The following is an 18,830-nucleotide window of genomic DNA, read 5'->3' as shown; positions in this document are numbered from 1 at the left end:
AACAGATTGTGGAAACAAGTGAAACTTGAGACCAATTTGCACCGTTATCCTTGATCCTAGGTTGGCTATCTTAATTGCACTTACAGTCACACACTTACAGTAGATAGAACCTAATTCAACTGTAGTAGTGATGGAAGGATTTTTTTATTTGGCAAACAACTGTTATGGTTTGATATAATTCTTTAAACTACCCTAAATTCACACTTGGATCCCTTAACATTGGACGTTTGATGAACAAGAAAATATTGTGAAATATCAATAGTGTACATTTCCTTTTGCCTATTATGAGTGAAATTAGTGGTTGAAAATCAAAATTCCCTTCCTGAAGTGAGAAACCTCCAAATTAAACCACTGACGGTGCTGGACTTTGTCTAAACAGCCAGAAGGAGTTCAGAGACAGGATATCACCACAGGTGCAGTAGGAAGCATAACATCCATCCATCCATCCATTTTCAAAAGCACTGGTGCAGTTCAGGGTCACAGCTGACAAACAAGCATCTCCTTTCACAGCAGTAAAGGGAAATGTCATGCAGCCCCTGGCAGCATAAGTAAATGCTTGAGTTTGAAAGCAAAACTCCACACCCATTGGTCCGCCCACCGTGTGCCCATTGTCCCACGGCCTCAGCACTCAAACATTGCACGGAAAAAAAGTGGATTCTCTTAAAATTTAGGACATAACTTTGGGCGTCGCAGCTTCTCCTCGAGTGAAGCTCTGTAAGGCCGCCCAAACTTCTCTGTCTTGCTCTCTCTCTCCACGCTGTGAGGGGAAAACAGCTCGCAGCAGGAAATAGCGCTTGAAAGAGGGTTTGATAGAGCATTACTCAGACAGCAGGGTTCTTTGTGCTAAAAAATCGACTCGATGGAGAACAGGGAGCTAGAGGGACAGTACTTTGAGTTGAGACCGGTGTCTGAAAGTAATATACATACTAAGTCTCATTGGCTGGTTGCAGAACAACTCAGCCCTTTTCCACATAAAAACAAACAAACAAAAAAAAAACATTGGCTCTCCAGGGGAATGTCAATGATTCCTTTCAACCTGGTTTAGGAATAGTAATAGCAGCAATAGCAACTTCCCTACATGTTGACGCCTTCCCTTGTGTATTTCTCTTTATGATGGTGTTGCATAAAATTTGAAGATATCGAGTATTATCGAGACGTCAATAAAACAACGCCTATAAACCTATGAGAACCGCCTCTCTCCACATCTTGGACACATGCACCAAACGCAGATTTTTCTACTGAGCAGATGACAGTTGCTAAAGTTGCAATGTGTTCACAAATGCTCCACAAACTAATATTCAAGTCAGTAGGGCTGCAACATTTTGTTTTTATACAGACAATGACGAATACATATGCAAGCGCACGCACTTACACACACAATAAATCAAAAGAAAAAAACAAAAAAAAAAAATAGCACAATTTCAGTGATTGGTGATCTGGAGCTAAAGTGCTCTCTGCTCAAATGGCAAATGTGTCTCCTCTCTCTCTCTTAGTGCTTTGTGATTCTCAATCTCTCTCTATGAATAAAAGATGGGTGTGGGGACTGGAGGCAGAGAGCACCCAGAAGAAAGACTGTCTCTGGCAACACAAAAATATTCCACAGCTAAATTATTGCACTCTGTTGGTTCCTGTAGCTCTACAACCTCCAAATTAGCTTTTCTGATCGAGGGCGAATCCTGAGCCAAGAGAGCAGACCAACAGCTGCTGATCCAAACTATTTACCAACCATGTGAAGAGAAACACAGGAAAATGGAGGCTGCGTTCACCCCTGGCCCCAATTTCAGCTGAGCATTATACTGTTCACAAAGGCGCACAAGAACACACACACACACACAGACAGACACACACCCCCCTCCAGCTGGGATGGCAGATCGCATTGGACATCGAGTTTGGTTCTGTTGTTGTCTTGAATCATAATGTGATGAAATTAAGACGCCATTTCTCATATGAGGTTTTAAATATTTGACGGAGTTTTAAATAAAAAACCTTGAGTTTGATATAAAAATCAATGAAGCTCAGGTGGACTGTAACAAGATGTTAAATATAGAAGCATATATCCCATATCATTTCCCTGCAATTATCATGATGAAAAAATCAGTTCCAATGCATGGACACAAATTAGACTCAAACACCCACAGACATCCAGGCACACAAATGTAAACTCGGACCCCGAGGAAGAGAGAGAGCGGAGGGGGGGGGGCACTAAATCTGAATATGATGAATATGCGTTTTATAAGGGGGTGAGCATGACATACTTTCTATGGTAGGAAGAAGCATGCCGCCTATCAGTGCGATGTTATCGGCACTGAAGCAGAGGTGTGAGTGTGTGTGGTAACTGGGTATGTTTGTGCCACGCACCGCTGCCTCCGGAGGCGGGAGGACAAACAGCAGCTGACACAGTGGGTAGTTTTTGGAGGAGATTTCAGCCCACCACATTAATCTCATTTTCCTCTACAGCGGTGCTCACCAACCAGTAAACATGGAGTGAAGAGAAGTGGAGTGGAGTGTGTGTGTGTGTGTGTGTGTGTGTGTGTGTGTGTGTGTGTGTGTGTGTGTGTGTGTGTGTGTGTGTGTGTGTGTGTGTGTGTGTGTGTGTGTGTGTGTGTGTGAGAGAGAGAGAGAGAGAGAGAGAGAGAGGGGTTTCAGGAAGATCACACCAAGTAAGTGCACAGCATCATGGGCATTATAAAGCCCTTTTAGACACAGATGAGTGGTTAATTTATGGTGTTGGTTATAAATTAAATATAAGCAGCAGGGCTGTGCCAAAACAGTCGCCTAGTAATTTCAAATAACAAGCGTTAATCATTTAAATTAAAATGTACACTTGAAAAATACCTGCCACTAGAATTTATTACGATGCCTAAATTTGCACAAAGCCTGTTTCGAACACAGTTTCTTATGTCTAATATTTTGCATTTGTTTCATTGCCTTTTAAATTGACTTTAGCTATATATATTGAGAAGAAAGAAATTGAAGTTAAAAAATGCAGTTTACTTATTTTACTTATCAGTTGCTTTGATTTTGTTGCTTAGTCGCTCATGTTGCTTTGGAAACTCACATATCAAGGTACTCATTTTCATAACTCTTTATATAGTTATAGCAGATGGCGCTTTTCAAACATGTATCATGCAATGGAAACTAAATAGACCAGAGAAACACAGAAGACACCTGGAATGAGTTAACTAAAAACAAGCAAAACTAGTGCAGAAGCAGTTTGACACAGAAAAAGTAAAGAACATCTGATGTTTGGATATACACTGCACATAAACAGAGTGAGAGCGGTTGTAGTGAGGAAACTGTACAATTACCCCCTCAAATTCAACCACAGGAGGTTAACTCATGATGATTTGTCAAAAGGACTGAAATCAGTAATGTTAGCACGCCTCTGACTCCATCACCAACACAATTTTGTCAGCATTATGCCATGTCTTAGATCATTCAAGTGAAGCAAATGAAAAAAGGACAGTCACACAATCAGATTGGAAGCAAATAGAATACTTGGTCAGATATCAAAACAATACATTTGTCCAAATGGGCACTTAAACCACAGTGGCTTTACAAGGATAAGCAAGTATTTTAACACAGCCCACTTTACCAGTGAAGTGGTGAAATTAAGCTCTGGGATGGCGAGAGGCTGAGTGAAACATTCATATCGCCAAACTCAATGATTGGACAGTAATGTTTTTTGTTTTTTTTTACTGCTATGTACTGCTTGAGACCTTTGAGTTCTCAGGGGCTTTTGCAGCACATCATATAAAGACATGCCTATTTAATGGCCAGTTAGAATTGTGTTCCTTGCAGGTATACATGTATGAACTGTACCTGTATATATACACAGAATTACACCCACTCTAATGAGCTTGATAGGATAAAGTACGAGATGTGCCTCCACAATGAATTATGTTTATAATTGCTATTGATATAATTTTTCTTACTCAATCCTCTATGTAAAGATAGTACTGAGTCATTGTTTACATCTGGAGCCAGAAATGATGCCCATAACAGTTATTTAACTGTAAGGCTGTAAAGCAGTTTAACAGCCTATCAACATTTGGCACACACTATAATTAACGCCCGAAAGGCATATTTTTATTTAACGCAAGACCCATTTGTACTGCATTAATGAGAACCCACTGGTATAGCTGTAGTGTCTGGCAGAATTTACACGTAATTATAAGAAATATTTAAATGTTTTTATTTTATTGAGTCTTCAATGTTCATCCGCACATGACGTGTATTAAATATCCAGATATACTGTATGTACTGCCATATTTGAGTTGACCATACAGAGTGAATGATAAATACTGATGATTAAAGTGTACGTGCTTTCATGGAGGCGTCCCCATCGTGCAGCTTTCAGCCGGCCACCCTTGGAAATTTTAGGTGATTATTGAGTTAGACTAAAAAGTGATTGATCATGAAAACTGTTTTAATGACAGTAGGATGCCACAACAAAAACACGCCATCAATTTACAGCTCAGGCCTAATATGAGCAACTGTATGCTAATGCGAAATTAATCTCCAATGCTGATATGCAGGGCCGTTGAGGAATAGGGGATCAGAGCACATTACAGAGAAAGTGAGAGATAGAGAGAGAAGAGAAAAGATAGAAATGAGCCCGGATCCATTTCCAATTGTAGTGTTTAAAAACTCATAGCTATTATTGTGTGGGGGAAGAGGTGTGCCCAAGGCGTTGCGAGCGTCGCAGAGAACAGTATTTGTGTTTTGTAGAACAAAGGGAGAAGTTTTAAAAGACTAAATAAAGAGGATTCAAACAGTACAGTGGATCGGTGGTACAATAAGCACAAATGAGACAGGGTGACAGTGAATGGTTATTTGTTTGGGGATGTTATGGTTAGGGTTGTTGTTGATCACTTTGTCTACTTCTACCAGCTATCATGTGATAAGGATGGCTGGGCAATGAAGCGGCTGCTAAATGGGGCTAGCATAGTTGCACAGTAGATAACACTGTTGCCTTGCAGCACCAGGCACCCAGGTTTGCCTGTTCTCACCACGTTTGTGTGGGTTTCTCCCAGGTGCCCCAGTATCCTCCAATTTCCAAAGCCATGCGAGCCATGCAGTCTCTAATTGGTGACATCTTAAATTACCCGTAGGTGTGAATGGTGTGTACCCTGCAATTGGTCCCACACCGCCTTACACCCACAGTAAAATTGAATAAGATGCACCCTTAACATACATCAACGGCTTGTAACTGTTGGGGACTTAGTCCACACTGTGACAACTGAGCTAAATTTACTTTTAAATCAGACCCATTCGCTCCATAATTGACAGTAGGTAGTAAGCTGGTGTTTGTAAGAATCAGTTTTGTTTAGCCTAGGATGCATCAATGGTGCAAACAATGCTTGATGTTCAATAACTAACAACGCGTCCATTTGGCATTTGGAGAAAAGGGTGGAAAAGCAGGATGTGAAGTTGGATGAAGGTTGCCTCTGAAAATGTGCCTCCAAATGGTCTATCTAGTTTTCCATGAAAGAATGAGATTATGACATTTAAGTATGAGCCTGAAAGTGACTGGGATATAATTTCTCTTTACGATTTGCCATCATAAAGAAAGAGATGAATTCCTTTCTCTAAAGTGTCAGTGAAGCCATTTTTGATGTCAAAGACTTTCCCATTTGAAACTAAGTGCTCTATCACTTCCATAATACCAGTGATGAGACCGTGGACGAGGAATGGGACCGCTCAGGAACGGCCTAGCAGGAACGCTAATGCTCTTCATTGTTTATGAGAAAGCAGCATTTTCTCCCTCTGAACTTCATCACAACTGCAAAAAGCTGTGTTAATGGTTTAACTTTAACGTTTCAGCGCAACAACAGAACTTCAGTCTGCTGAGCTGTGCTGGTTTGACTTGACTGACACATATCAGAGCCACATTACAGATCAAACAGCTTATCTGGAAGGGTTTAATACGGAAGTTATCCATCAGCACAAATGCCTTATCTTTGAAAAGTTTGCAAAGTTTGAACAACTTTATTAATTCAAAGGTGGATGCTCTTTTTGCTTTACCGATGCCAAGCAATCACACCTGGGAGCTTCACAAGACAAATACTATTTTTCTTTAGTCAGCTGAACATTCCACGAGTTAAGAGCTAATACCCTGTTAACAAGCTATTCACTTTAGTGGGAGCAGGTCCATCTAGTCTTCAGTATGCTATGTTTTTTTATTAAAAACATTAGGAAAAGGTTTATTACGTTCAGCAGTTATGTCAATTCATGAATATTCAAATTCTAAGTAAATAGAAAATAAATTTGGGGCACGTTGGATTCAAAGAAACATCAATCATAACAACTGAACCTAAAATCTGCAATAACAGCTCGTTATAGGTCAGAAAACAAAATTAAAGACTATGAGAGGCCAAAATACTCCTCGGAGCCATATGTATCATTTGTTCTTGAGCTGTGACCTCTGACCTTAAGGTTCCTGGCGACCTCAGCATGGTTGTCGTAGACCAGGACATTGACAGCCATGTCCAAACGCTCCTTGGACAGCGAGGGAGGTCCTTCGATGGTGGACGGTTCCACAAGCACATCAAGGAGAGGGTGAGGACACTTGGTCCCGTCCCATACCTGCATACACAAACCCAGTTTCACCTTCTACACATCATCAGCTTAACGTCATGTCCACACACGGGCTGCAGTATGACCGTGGAGTCCCCACGAATCCCCCGAGAATTATCCCTTTATCTACATGTGCAGATAAGTACTTATCAAAGCCTAAGTCAAGATAGGATGAGATATGTTACAACAGTAGAGCAATTATTAATTTCATAGCAATATTTGCCAATGGTGGTTAGTATGGAATTTTTTCTGAATATTATTTTGTTGAATAACAGAAGACATGGCATTATGGAAATTTCACATAATTTTCAGTCCACTGTTTTGATGGAGAATTCTTGTATTAGCATTCAACAATTGAAGATAAGACTAGCATTTTGTTATAGAATTATAGAATACATCTGAAGACATTGTGCATTGCTTTGGCATAAATAAATAAATAAATACATTGATAACCACCTCACAGCATACAAAATTTATGTTCACTGGTTTCAATTGAATTTGTAGTTAACCTTTGTGTCTATCGACACATTCATGGTTGTGGTTACATCTTTGTAGCTTACATTTGAATTTTAATAGAATTTTAATGCAACTTACACATTGTGTCACCATATTTACCACCTCACGGCTCGAAAAAACGTTGTGGCCTGGTTTCAGTAAAATATTTTTTCAGAGTGGATGTTTACATCTAGCTTGTCAGATCAACTACCAGGCTGTACTAAAATATTGGAAATTTAAGATCTAGGCCACTAATTGTACCAATATGACTGATACGTAAAGTCTCCAAGATCTTCGTTTCATTGTTTTTGGCGGCACCTATAGCGAAAAGCGGAAACTGCAGGTGTGTTTTTGGACCTCACTTTGCAGAGATGCAAACAGTGTCAACTGTGTGACGAGTCAGTTGGTAGTTAGTTACTGCTGTGTGATGGAAAACTCAATACTCTAAAAGCTAGTACCTAATACCATTACAGAAGTGAAAAACCCACTTAATGCTTGGTTAGGTTTTCCCTTTACAAATATTGCAAAATTGAAACGTCAGGGCTGGTGTGTCCCATTCATGTAAACAGGGAATCTTGTCATAAAAAAGGCTTTGAAGGCTCTGGACTCGAGATCATGGTGTCAAGGCGACAAATGTGGCGCCTGAGGCAACAAGAATAAATAAATAAAATAGCAATAAAATAACACTTTGTTCCACCCAACACGCACCACTTAAAAGTATGTTTTGTTCGAGCATACATTATAAGATGCTTTGAGCAGAATATGAAAGAGGCAGAGGAAATTTAAATGAAGACAATAACTCTGGGGAGTTTGTGAACAAGAACCGAAACAAGTGTATCAATAATAGTGTATAAGAGATTAAGACAGAGTGAGACTGTCTAAATTAATGTGAAGACACGTTACTGCTGAAAAACACACATCAAGAAAAAATACTTAATACATAATAACTTAGCACTGGCAGCAGTTTGGCTTGTGACGATACCAAGCTCCCACCGCATTTATGCCCAGATTATACACCGATCAGCCACAACATTAAAACCACTGACAGGTAAAGTGAATAACATTGCTCATCTCCTTCCAATGACACCTGTCAAGGAGTGGGATATATTAGGCAGCAAGTGAACAGTCAGTTTTTTGGGGATGTGTTGGAAGCAGGAAAAATGGGCAAGCGTAAGGATCTGAGCCACTTTGACAAGGACCAAATTGTGATGGCCAGACGAATGGAAGGACAAGGAAGGACAACAGGTGAACCGCCGACTGCTGTCCGCCAGAGAAAGCGAATACAATGGGAACGTGAGCGTCAGAACTGGACCATGGAGCAATGGAAGAAGGTGGTGCCTGGTCTGATGAATCACGCATTCTTTTACATCATGTGGTAGGCCGGGTGCCTGCGTGTGGTTTATCTGGGGAAGAGACGGCACCAGGATGCATTATGGGAAGAAGGTAGTGTGATGCTCTGGACAATGTTCTGCCGGGAAACCTTGGTTCCTGGCTTTCATCTGGATGTTACTTTGACACGTACCACCTTCCTAAAACATCGACGCAAACCAAGTTCAGCCCTTCATGGCAACAGTATTCCCTGATGGCAGTGGTCTCTTTCAGCGGGATAAGGCTTCCTGACACGCTGCAAAAAAATGTTCAGGAATGGTCCGAGGAACATGACAAAGGGTTCAAGGTGTTGACTTGGCCTCCAAATTCCCTAGATTTCGATACGATGGAGCATCTGTGGGATGTGCTGGAACAATTAGCCAGATCCATGGGGGCCCCATCTCACAACCTCCAGGACTTAAAGGAGCTGCTGCTAACGTCTTGGTGCCAGATACCACAGGACACCTTCAGAGGTCTTGTGGAGACCATGCCTTGATGGGCCAGAGCTGTTGTGGCGGCACGAGGGAGAGCGACACAATATTAGTGGTGGTTTTAATGGTGTCTCTGCTCGGTGTATATTGTTATTTTCTTTACAAAGTCACCCAGAGCCCTGATAAAATTATTTTGTGAGTAGTGACTCTCAACCTTTTTCTTATCAAGGAATCCATAAAGTTAGGGAGATAACAGTGGAACTAGGATCAAAACAGTGATTATTGTACATTCTCTAATGGTGCTAACGCCCCCAGATCACATGGTGAGAACCACCGATAGAGAATAAAGTTTTATCTGCAGAAAAACTCCTCTCCGTTTCCCACCTTCAGCAGGGTGCACGTCGTATCTATGGGAGCTTTGAACAGAAGCTGACAGGTGAGGTCAAAGTAGGCTTTGGGCTGAACAGCGGACAGAGGGATTTTGGTAACTGCAGGGAGAAAGTCCTGGTCGGCGGCCCAGATGCGGAGCGACTCCACAGCCCGCCGGTCTTCCTGGTCAAAGTTGAAGGTCTTACTGGAAGTGCGGGGGACCACAGCACCCCCTGGCCGCCCGTCGAATGTGACCACCGAGAAGCCGAAGGTGTTCACCAGGTTAACTGAGCCACCGAAGCTCTGAATCTGACGGCACCAGGGAGGAAGAGAGAGACGATATTAAAGGCCACTGCTGCTTTTTACAGAACTTTTGGTAAAAAAGTTCTGTAAAAAGCAGCAATGTGTTCATAACCTTTTAATAAACACGGTAATTTCTCTGAGCTTAGATACATAGAGATACTACATTAAGATACCACATGTTCTTTTTATTCTCAGTGGCATACATACTAAATTAGTTAATGTTTTGGTCCATTTTTATAATTGTTTCTTGTCTCTATAAATCTGTTGTTTTTGTCCCCTTGAAAATAAATATACACATTAATTCCACAAAATTAATGTTCATGTTATCATGTACACTGTATGTGCATGTACCCAAAGTGGACCTAATGGCAGAAACTAATGCAATATGCTACATCTTTAAGGTATTTTTTATGGTCACGCTATGCCTACTTGTTGACGTAGAAATTCAACCCCAGGTCAAGAAAAGGCTGTTTATAGTCCCCATCACGGTTCATATTCACTTTAGAGTCAATAGTCAATATATTCCATATGTAGAAATAAAGAGATTACAGGTGTTTTAGTCAGGTGGCCAGGATTTTAAACTTAATATGTATGCAGGTGATATTCTGCTGACCTTGTCTGAGCCAGCACACTCAGTGCCGAAGGTTCTAGTGATGATTACATAATACTTTCTTCAGGCTACAAAAAGAACATGCCCAAAAGTGAGGCCAGGCCATTTAATTAATATACTGGTTTCAAAGACCTTGGCTCGGCACACTTTATCTGGAAATAAGGAGGGATTAGGTACTTGGGTCTGTTGATCAAAGCCCCTATTAGCAAAATATGTGATTGGAATGCTCCAGCTCTGATACATTCCATCAAGGATGATATTAAGAGGTGGTCAATCTTTCCGTTATCCCTATGGGGTAGAGCTGAAGATGAACATCTTTCCCAGAATAGCATTTTTAATTTTCACTGTACCCCTCCATAGCCCACAATCACGGTCTAATATGTATTGTTATCATTCTTGCTGATGGAGTAAAAGCCAAGGTTCAATTTTAAAATAAATATCATTGTGAAGAGGTAAAAGGGAGATTAGGAGTCACAAATGCGTATCTGTATTATCTTGCATGTAAAGCCATATACACTTTAATCTGGTGTTATGAACAAGATTCATGTAAGGGTAGTGCAGAGGGTATTTTAGAGGCTGCTTTGGCATCATTCCAATAAGGAACAAGGAACTTTTCAAAACTTTAGTTTGGTGTGGCAGCATCATACCATCATAGAAACTCAAAAAAATTAAACAAAAAATTGAACAATTTTTCAATTGTGGAAAACTTAAATTAAATTATATTTCAAAATTGTTCATTGTTCACTGATTACAAACAAAAATACAGAGTATCTTGCTTTGTGAGTGTATAAGTAACAAAGACGCCGGACAAATACCTGAACAAGGGGTTCAATAAGGACTACTAGGGTCAAATAAAGCCTCACAAAATGCAACCTTAATTGAGATTTAGATTTCTTTACAGTGTTGAAAAGGTAACGGTCGTATGCATTCATTAATTCAGGTTCTGTGTGAAACTGATGGAACTAAATTGGACTGCTTATATCACTGAACTGCCTTAAAGCTTGAGAACAAATAAATCAACTAAATAGATGGAGCACAAACAAAAATAAAAATAACAAATTTATCACGATACACCGTTTGATAGTCTAAATAAATACTGAGCTACCTCATATCTCACAATGAGGTTTTAAAATTCGAAAAATTACAGGGAGTTTTACTTGCAAGGCTGCCGTTTTCATGTGACATCATGTAGTTCAGTGGAATGTAGGGCTGCCCCCAACTAAAGATTTTCCTCGTCAGCCATCAGTTAAAGCCATAAGTCGACTAATCGTCGCACATTTATGATATTGATTTAATTATTAAAATTTATGTTTTTTGGGCATAAGAAAATGGTTTGAGTTCCAGGGCTGAGAAAGAATGTTAGAACTAGCATTGCTATCTCTGTGCTACATTACAAATAAATACAAGTCTAATAAGTCTAATATCCAGCATTAAAAACATAAATTTCATCTAGAAGCCGTCTGTTAATTACACTTGTTAAACATTACATCGGTTAAACTTATCAGGCCCTGGAATTATTTTAATAATGTACTGTACACATTTAAAATACATATTGACATAATTTGCACTGAAATGTGAATGGAACATCGTTTTGCCGCTGTCAGCGTCCCCTCATCAGGGACACCTCGTCCCGTGCATTTCCCAGGGCTGCGTACTCCATAACGTGCTGCGCCTTCCCCCGTCCCCGGCCCCCCGGGGATCGGGCGCACCTCCAGCCCGCATCTGCCCGATCCATCAGGGAATTTAAAATATGATTTGGTTATTGAAGAATATGATTAACGGTTTCAAATGGCTTTTATAAAATACGCAATATTTTTTATAATATACACAATACCATTTTTGACTTTTAGACGAGTCGACCAGTCTAAGTTCAGGGAACTTAGTCGTGAGGAACATCCCTATTCTGAATGTGTAGGAACAACCAGCAAGCGTTTGCTACACGGGTCATAAAGATTTTAAGATTAATTTTAAAAAGGCGCTACTGAATGGAGTTTTTTTTTTTTCCTGCGACCAATGCACCAATGAAAAACTTGGTTGACTAAGACTTTTCTCATCGACTAACATTTGGTCGACATTTTGGAGGCAGCCCTGGGAGAATGAGTTGGATTCTTTGACACAACATTTTGAGCTCATAAACCGATACCCGGAAATATGTATTGTGTAAAATGATCTGGTTGTTAAGATGAATTATTCTTTATCGTCAAGACACACATCGACTAAAAGTGAAAATAGAAATATTGCTAATGGAAATGTTGGTCAAAGCGACAGGTCCTGTTCTACCTTGACTCTATGCATGCGGATGATGTCTCCCATCTGGAAGATCTTTGGGTGGTCTTCTAGCTTCTCGCAGAAAATGGTACACCCGACCCTCTGGTTGGACTGGTCTGTGATCTTCAGACTGGAGCAGAAGTCTGAAACACAGACAAAGGTTCACCATGTAATTCAGCGAAACCTGATCTATCCAGTCTAGTCCAGGATGCAAACCAACCACATGCCGGTGGAACATAGGGCAGAAATGTATTAAAATGATAACAGGGAATGTTATACAATGTATTTGAATCACAATATCTACCTATATTATAAATCCCACATTAAAGACTAAAGACACCTGAGATTAATTTACAGTATGATAACATCAGGTACGATATCAGAAATATACTTAGATATGAGGACCAAGCAGCTAGAGACATTGATTGTTCATTTCACCAAAGTGTAACAGTCTGATTTCAGTCCAAGTTCAGAAAAATTGATCACTACTCGAATGAGGCCTTTAAGAGCAGGAAAAGACAACATTCTGTCTCAGTTAATATCACAGTAACCAAAATCTCAGACCTTGTCTCAAATCACAGTATCGGTAGTATACCAATCTTGTCAAGTGTGTGTGTGTGTATGTGTATGTTAGACCGGCCAATTTTGGCTGTCTCTTCTGCTGTGTCTAATTAGATGGATTATCCTAATATTCCTGTCTGCTAGCCAACACCGGGAGAATAACCGCCTAGGTGACGAGGCGGCACTTGATCACTACTATCCATTGTATTCTCTCTGCTTCAAAAGGCCTCTTTCAGTTAACTAGGTATAAGGGGAAAAAAAAAAAGAAAACTATTTACTCGAAGGCGGATTTTTTAATGCAAAGAAATTATTGAAATAATTTTAAACACTGAATTGAAAGACACCTTTATCTGAATAATTAAAGGATTGCACAACTTGATAATGGTAACCAGTGCATCGAATCAGGAGCTGAAGCCGAAGGCCCTGAGAGTGCGGAGGGACTGTGGGGCGGGTGGGAGATGCTTATTGTCTCACCACCACTTTCATCACTCTTCTGGCCAAATGTTGCACACCGGGACCAAACAATATGAGTGCAGCACCTCTAACTACACCCCAGGTCGATGGACAAACGATTTCGCAGTGTGATGCTTTATGAGGACATTAGCGGATGTACGACAGTGTGAGTGGACATTCGAGGGGAAGGAAATGGCTGAACAGGTTTGGCAGCTGGTGGGTGGATTACAGCAGGGCGTCTTTGTGGTAGATATTACATGTGTCAAAATCTGAATTGAGACAGTGAACAGGTAGAACTCTTCTAAAATACCTTGTTTTCTGTTCCTCAAAGGGGCAATAGACAGAAAGAAAGAAACGTTCAGTGAAGAGGTTAATTGAAATTGTCACAATTTTACTTAAATCTTATTCATTTTGGTTGCTCAATCGGACATGTATACATAGACGCCGCATTGATTACTTTGGCTCGTTGCTGCGATATGTCAACGTCGCCGCCATATGCGAGTGGACAAGACTGGCATGTAAGCAAACAAGTAAACAGGGGAGCTGCGTTTGTTTCTGGATAAAAAAGCACTGTAACGTTGACATTTCTCAACCGTTGTTTTTATATCCAAGGGATAATGATCCACGTGAAGTCGATTGATCCACCGTCCGCCATTTCCACTAATGGTTGCGCATTGGTTGACACACTTGCTGTGACACGCTGCCATAAATGGATCATTTGCATCCGGTGGCAGTCCGTATTGCATAGTGAAATCAAGGGTTGTAAGGAAACCATTCTAAACGCCGATGGTGTCATTATTGTATAGCCATTACACTGTGCAATAAACATTACCTTCAAAATGATAAGTAAAAGCAAAAAGTTGTCTCTTGCTCATTTAATGACAACAGAGCAGAGGTCCCCAAGTAACAGGCCTGGGGCCCACATCCACTGAGAAAATTGAATGCGACCTGCTACAGATTTATAACCTATTGTTAAATGCGGCCTGCAAATTAATTTCAAAATCACAATGGTTATTCCATCCACTCAGCTTAACTTGATGTTTTCAGAATATATAATAGAATAAAATAGAAAATTATTAAGTGTTTGGACATGTACAATTTGTTTTTCACTTTATATTCAAGGTGCTAAGAGAAGATCGTCTGGCCACTTACACTGGCTCAGACCTGTCAACCTTGGGAAAACATTTAGAGTACACGACAGAGTACCAGGGAGTCTCCGTGGTGTTTGAGTTACGGCAGCTAAATGACTCCATCAATTATTCAAACCGTAGCCTCCTCATAACGAGGCTCATCACATCGTATGCGAGCTACTACGGCTAACTATAAACAGTATACAAATATGTCTCATTAGGATATACCCATAATATGCATCATCTCATAAAGTTACCGGACATGTTTACCAACTAGAGATGCCGTGATTTCAATATTCTTGTCCAATTCTGATTTTTTAAAAGTCTGACCTGCAGATTCCGATTTCTGATCTGCTGTACGTCAATGACAAATACATGGCGTGATCAGATCACGCTCATGTAATAGGGCAGCTGCACATACTGACTATCGCTGCAATTTTCAGTTACCACAATAGTGAGATTTCCAATTTTGACAGTGTGTTTATTATTGTTCATTATTTGCTGTCGAACAATAATAGAACATAAAACTGTCCCTGAGTTCCAGGAAAATAAAATATAACATGGAACGTTCACTGAGACAGCGATAGAAACGCAGTCTGCACAGTGTTCGAATATTGTCAGCAGATAAATAATTTATAATAATCTTCTTTGTTTACCTTGAAGAACCTTCAAACAGCTGACATTTTCTCTCTTTTGCTCTTTTTTGAACATCAACTACGCAACTAGGTTACATTACGTTGTATCGCGTTTGAGTATTGCAGCATTTTTATGAGTACAGTACATAAGCACAGTATAGGGCGTGTACATTTGAATGGAACAGAATCTGAAAATATATCTGACGCTGATCATCCGATCACCGGTCATGGCCAATTAAGATGAAAACCGACCGATGCACCTCACGTTAAATGTTTTCTTTTTTTGTTGTTTGGTTTCAGCTGGCTTTTCGTACCTGCGTATTTGACCAAGAACTGCGTGGTTGGTACACAAAATTCATGCAGGTTGTCAGGTCTGCTGGCTTTAAAGTGTAGTGTTATATTATATTTTATATGACTTCTCAAGAAAATATAATATTCATCAAAACACTTCAAACCACGTTGCTGTCCAACGAGACATCTGTGTGGGAAATCCTGATGAAATTATGTGAAAAATCCTACAAAAATCTGGATTTCCAAATTTCAAGCTTCTTGATTGGTGCGATTTGTAGACAAGGTACGAGGTAGAGAAATGGGAGATGATTAGTGTGGTAATTAAAGAACCAATTGGATTTTATTCCTGGCGATGTCAAAGTACTCGACTGAACTGAAAGATTTCATTGCAGCACTTGAAATTGGAAACCAATGCATCGAATCAGGAGCTTAAACTTTCTGTGTATCTCTATTTCTATTTGTATATCTCTGCTTATTTTGGTATTTAGGTAGGTACATATTGGTATTTCTGTAAAACGCTTTGTAAGTCCAAGGGACAAATTCACAAAAGGATTGAGCGGCTTTTGTGGCCACTAAACCGGCGCCAATAACAGAAAAGAACCTGCGTATAATTCACAAAGCATCTGCTAACGGTGAAATGCACTGCTAACTGCGCTGCCAAGCAAACAGCATCTCCCTGCGCCGCTGCTATATGTGTGTATTTAAATTAGGTATTATGCATACATTTGGTGCAAAATTGGCCCCTTTCTATGCAAATGAGCCTCATTGCAAATAGTGTCCAATTCAAAAACACAGAGTGATGCTATTACCATCTGCAGAGAGTTGGTTGTAACTGTCCAAGACCAAATAATATATTTAGAAAAAGGCAGCTCTGCGTGATCATCTTCAGAAAGCTGATGCTACTGAAACACATTTATAAGGGATGTAACGCCCAGATTTTCCAGTTATTTCGACATTATTATTAGTATAATTGTTACTGTCATGGCATCAGGAGGTAGCAGAATGGGTCGGTAGTGAAAACGCACTCGAAAAGATAGTCATTGAAACTTTGAATCATTTTGTGTACAAAAAGGCGTTACAAACGTTGACAAAAACAGTTCTATAATTCCTATTCAATTCCCCCATTTAACTTCCTATTCAAATTGACCACTAAAATGGTCCAAATTGGCATTTAGCCACAGATGGTATCAAACCTGCAGGACCTTTCGCGGCTCCGCAGGCGCAGCCTCGGCGGTAAAATTTTTAATAAATACACATTTTATTTCTACAATAATTTAACTGTGTGGGAAGAGTACGATTTATTGTAGATTTACTCATACAATTTAAATGTTTTATAGTCACTGCACATAAACGTAAAAATGCAAAGTAAAACCCGGGGTCCCCCGACGCCATGACGCCGCAGATAGCGGGTGCAACTAGATACTAGATAACGTGAATTCACGGTGCTTTTAGAGGCTGCAACCAATTTCTTTGTGAATTTGCCCCTATTTTTAAAAACACACTCTGTGAGAAACCAGAGAAATTCTGATCAGACAATGGTCGGGCAAATTACAATCAGTGGCGGTCCATGAAGGGAAGACATGAATTTCATTTTTTGAAAACTACCCAAAATGTTCCCGCTACCAGAATACTTCTGACAGCCCTCGCACACACCCAACCCTGTGTATTCAGGTACTCAGAGAAGCCTGTACAGTATGTGTGCTAAAGGCCTGGCTCACCGTCTGCCAGAGGGCAGATCCTTTAATAAACCGTCCAAACACATAAACAGTGAATACATTCCTCCCAAATGAAAACAAAGGCCTTCTGCACAAATCTATCATAGGCTGCATCTCTCTCTCTAACTACAATCTAAATACAGTGGTACCTCGACTTACGACTGTAATTGGTTCTATAAGAACGGTCGTATGTTAAAACAGTTGTATGTCGTATAAATTATGAAATCATGAATGGTGAAAATAAACAAAATACACAGCACAAACACAGTAAATATGAAAAAAATATTGATAAGCCACGAGCTATGTGCACACACCATGTAGGTCGCCCGCTGACTAACTGCTGACTGACTGGCCGCCAACGCGCAAACTGCAAATTTCCACGGTCGTATCTTGGAGCAGTCGGTCCCAAGTCGATACAAATTTTTGCGACTATCGCGACTCGTATCTTGGATTAGTCGTGAGTAGATGCAGTCGTAAGTTGAGGTACCACTGTAACACAAAGTCAGTTGATTATGTAAGTGTGTGTGTCCCCTTGTCAGCATATCAGCTGTGTGATGAACGATAAACATCAGGTAGTAATTATTTTGTGTTAATATTGTGAGTTTTAAATATACGGATATTTAATAATTGATTAGGACTGGGCAATGTACAATTTCAATTTTTATATTATGAACAGTATTTGCTACTGTGCATAGGTGAGAAGAGTAAGGTGCTCTTTGGAAGCAAGGCTTTGATATAAAGAAATAAAAGGACAAAAAGTGCAGTCAAAAAAACCAACACATTCTTACTTTTAAGTAAGAATTGCCTTCATTATTTTCTTGGCATGTCCAAAGAGGAGGATCATTTACTCAGTAGAAGATGCCTTAAAGCCTTAAATACTTCCAGGTTGTCAGCTTTTCTGTTTTTTAACCAAATTGGCCTATTTTGAAAACCCTGTGAGCAACAGGGTACTTTTTTTTTGGAATAATACAGCTACAGTGAATAGAATGTCATCTTGTTCTTTGGTAATTAAAAGTATACTGTACCTACTGTGTGAGTAAGAGTATATCTACTGTACTGATTGACAAAAAACACCTTGCCCACTGAATCAGGGAGTCCCAATACCAGTTATATAGTTAGCGATAATGCTATTTCAATGCCGCTGAGAGGCCGGTGTGCACTGTCATCTCAGTAAAGGTGGAGGTACCTTAAAAAGAAGTAGAGGTTTTGGACCAAAAAGACGTCTTCAGAACAAAATAAGCCCAAATGCCTTTGCGTCATGGCAGGGGACATTGTGATACAAAGGGTCACAATTCCACTCAACCTAGATTCAATCCAAAATTGATGCGGTGGCTCACAATACAATTGTATATTGACATTTCATATAGTGAGAATTGCCACCAAATTTTCAGTATACCACTTGACTAGTGGTCTGCCGATTAATTTTGACGATATTTGCACATTTCAAGATAAACAGCATCGGATGATGCACTCACTAGGCCAATAAACAAAAAATGTCTGCAGACATATAATATCTGTTTTTCTATACATTAAATTCTGAATATTTCAAACAGTTTCAATAATAATTTTATGCACAATCAATGTACTGGTTGCAGCTGAGCTTCCTCGCTCAAGTGCAGAGC

General features: G+C 40.0%; 1 protein-coding gene across 1 annotated transcript in view; it reads right to left on the bottom strand.

Moving 5' to 3' along the window:
- Window positions 1-18,830, bottom strand: part of pot1 (protection of telomeres 1 homolog) — a 63,004-nt gene that overhangs the window by 14,892 nt on the left and 29,282 nt on the right. Inside the window, exons 8-10 of the mRNA XM_080002718.1 lie at window positions 12,436-12,566; window positions 9,258-9,551; window positions 6,433-6,588 (exon numbers count right to left, since the gene is read on the bottom strand). Coding sequence (XP_079858844.1) covers window positions 6,433-6,588; window positions 9,258-9,551; window positions 12,436-12,566 — 581 coding nt within the window. The remainder of the gene's footprint in view (window positions 1-6,432; window positions 6,589-9,257; window positions 9,552-12,435; window positions 12,567-18,830) is intronic.

Source organism: Zeus faber, assembly GCF_960531495.2.
Source record: "Zeus faber genome assembly, chromosome: 6".
Taxonomy (NCBI): domain Eukaryota; kingdom Metazoa; phylum Chordata; class Actinopteri; order Zeiformes; family Zeidae; genus Zeus; species Zeus faber.
Note: the sequence above shows the minus strand (reverse complement) of the source record. Positions and strands in the feature narration are given on the sequence as shown.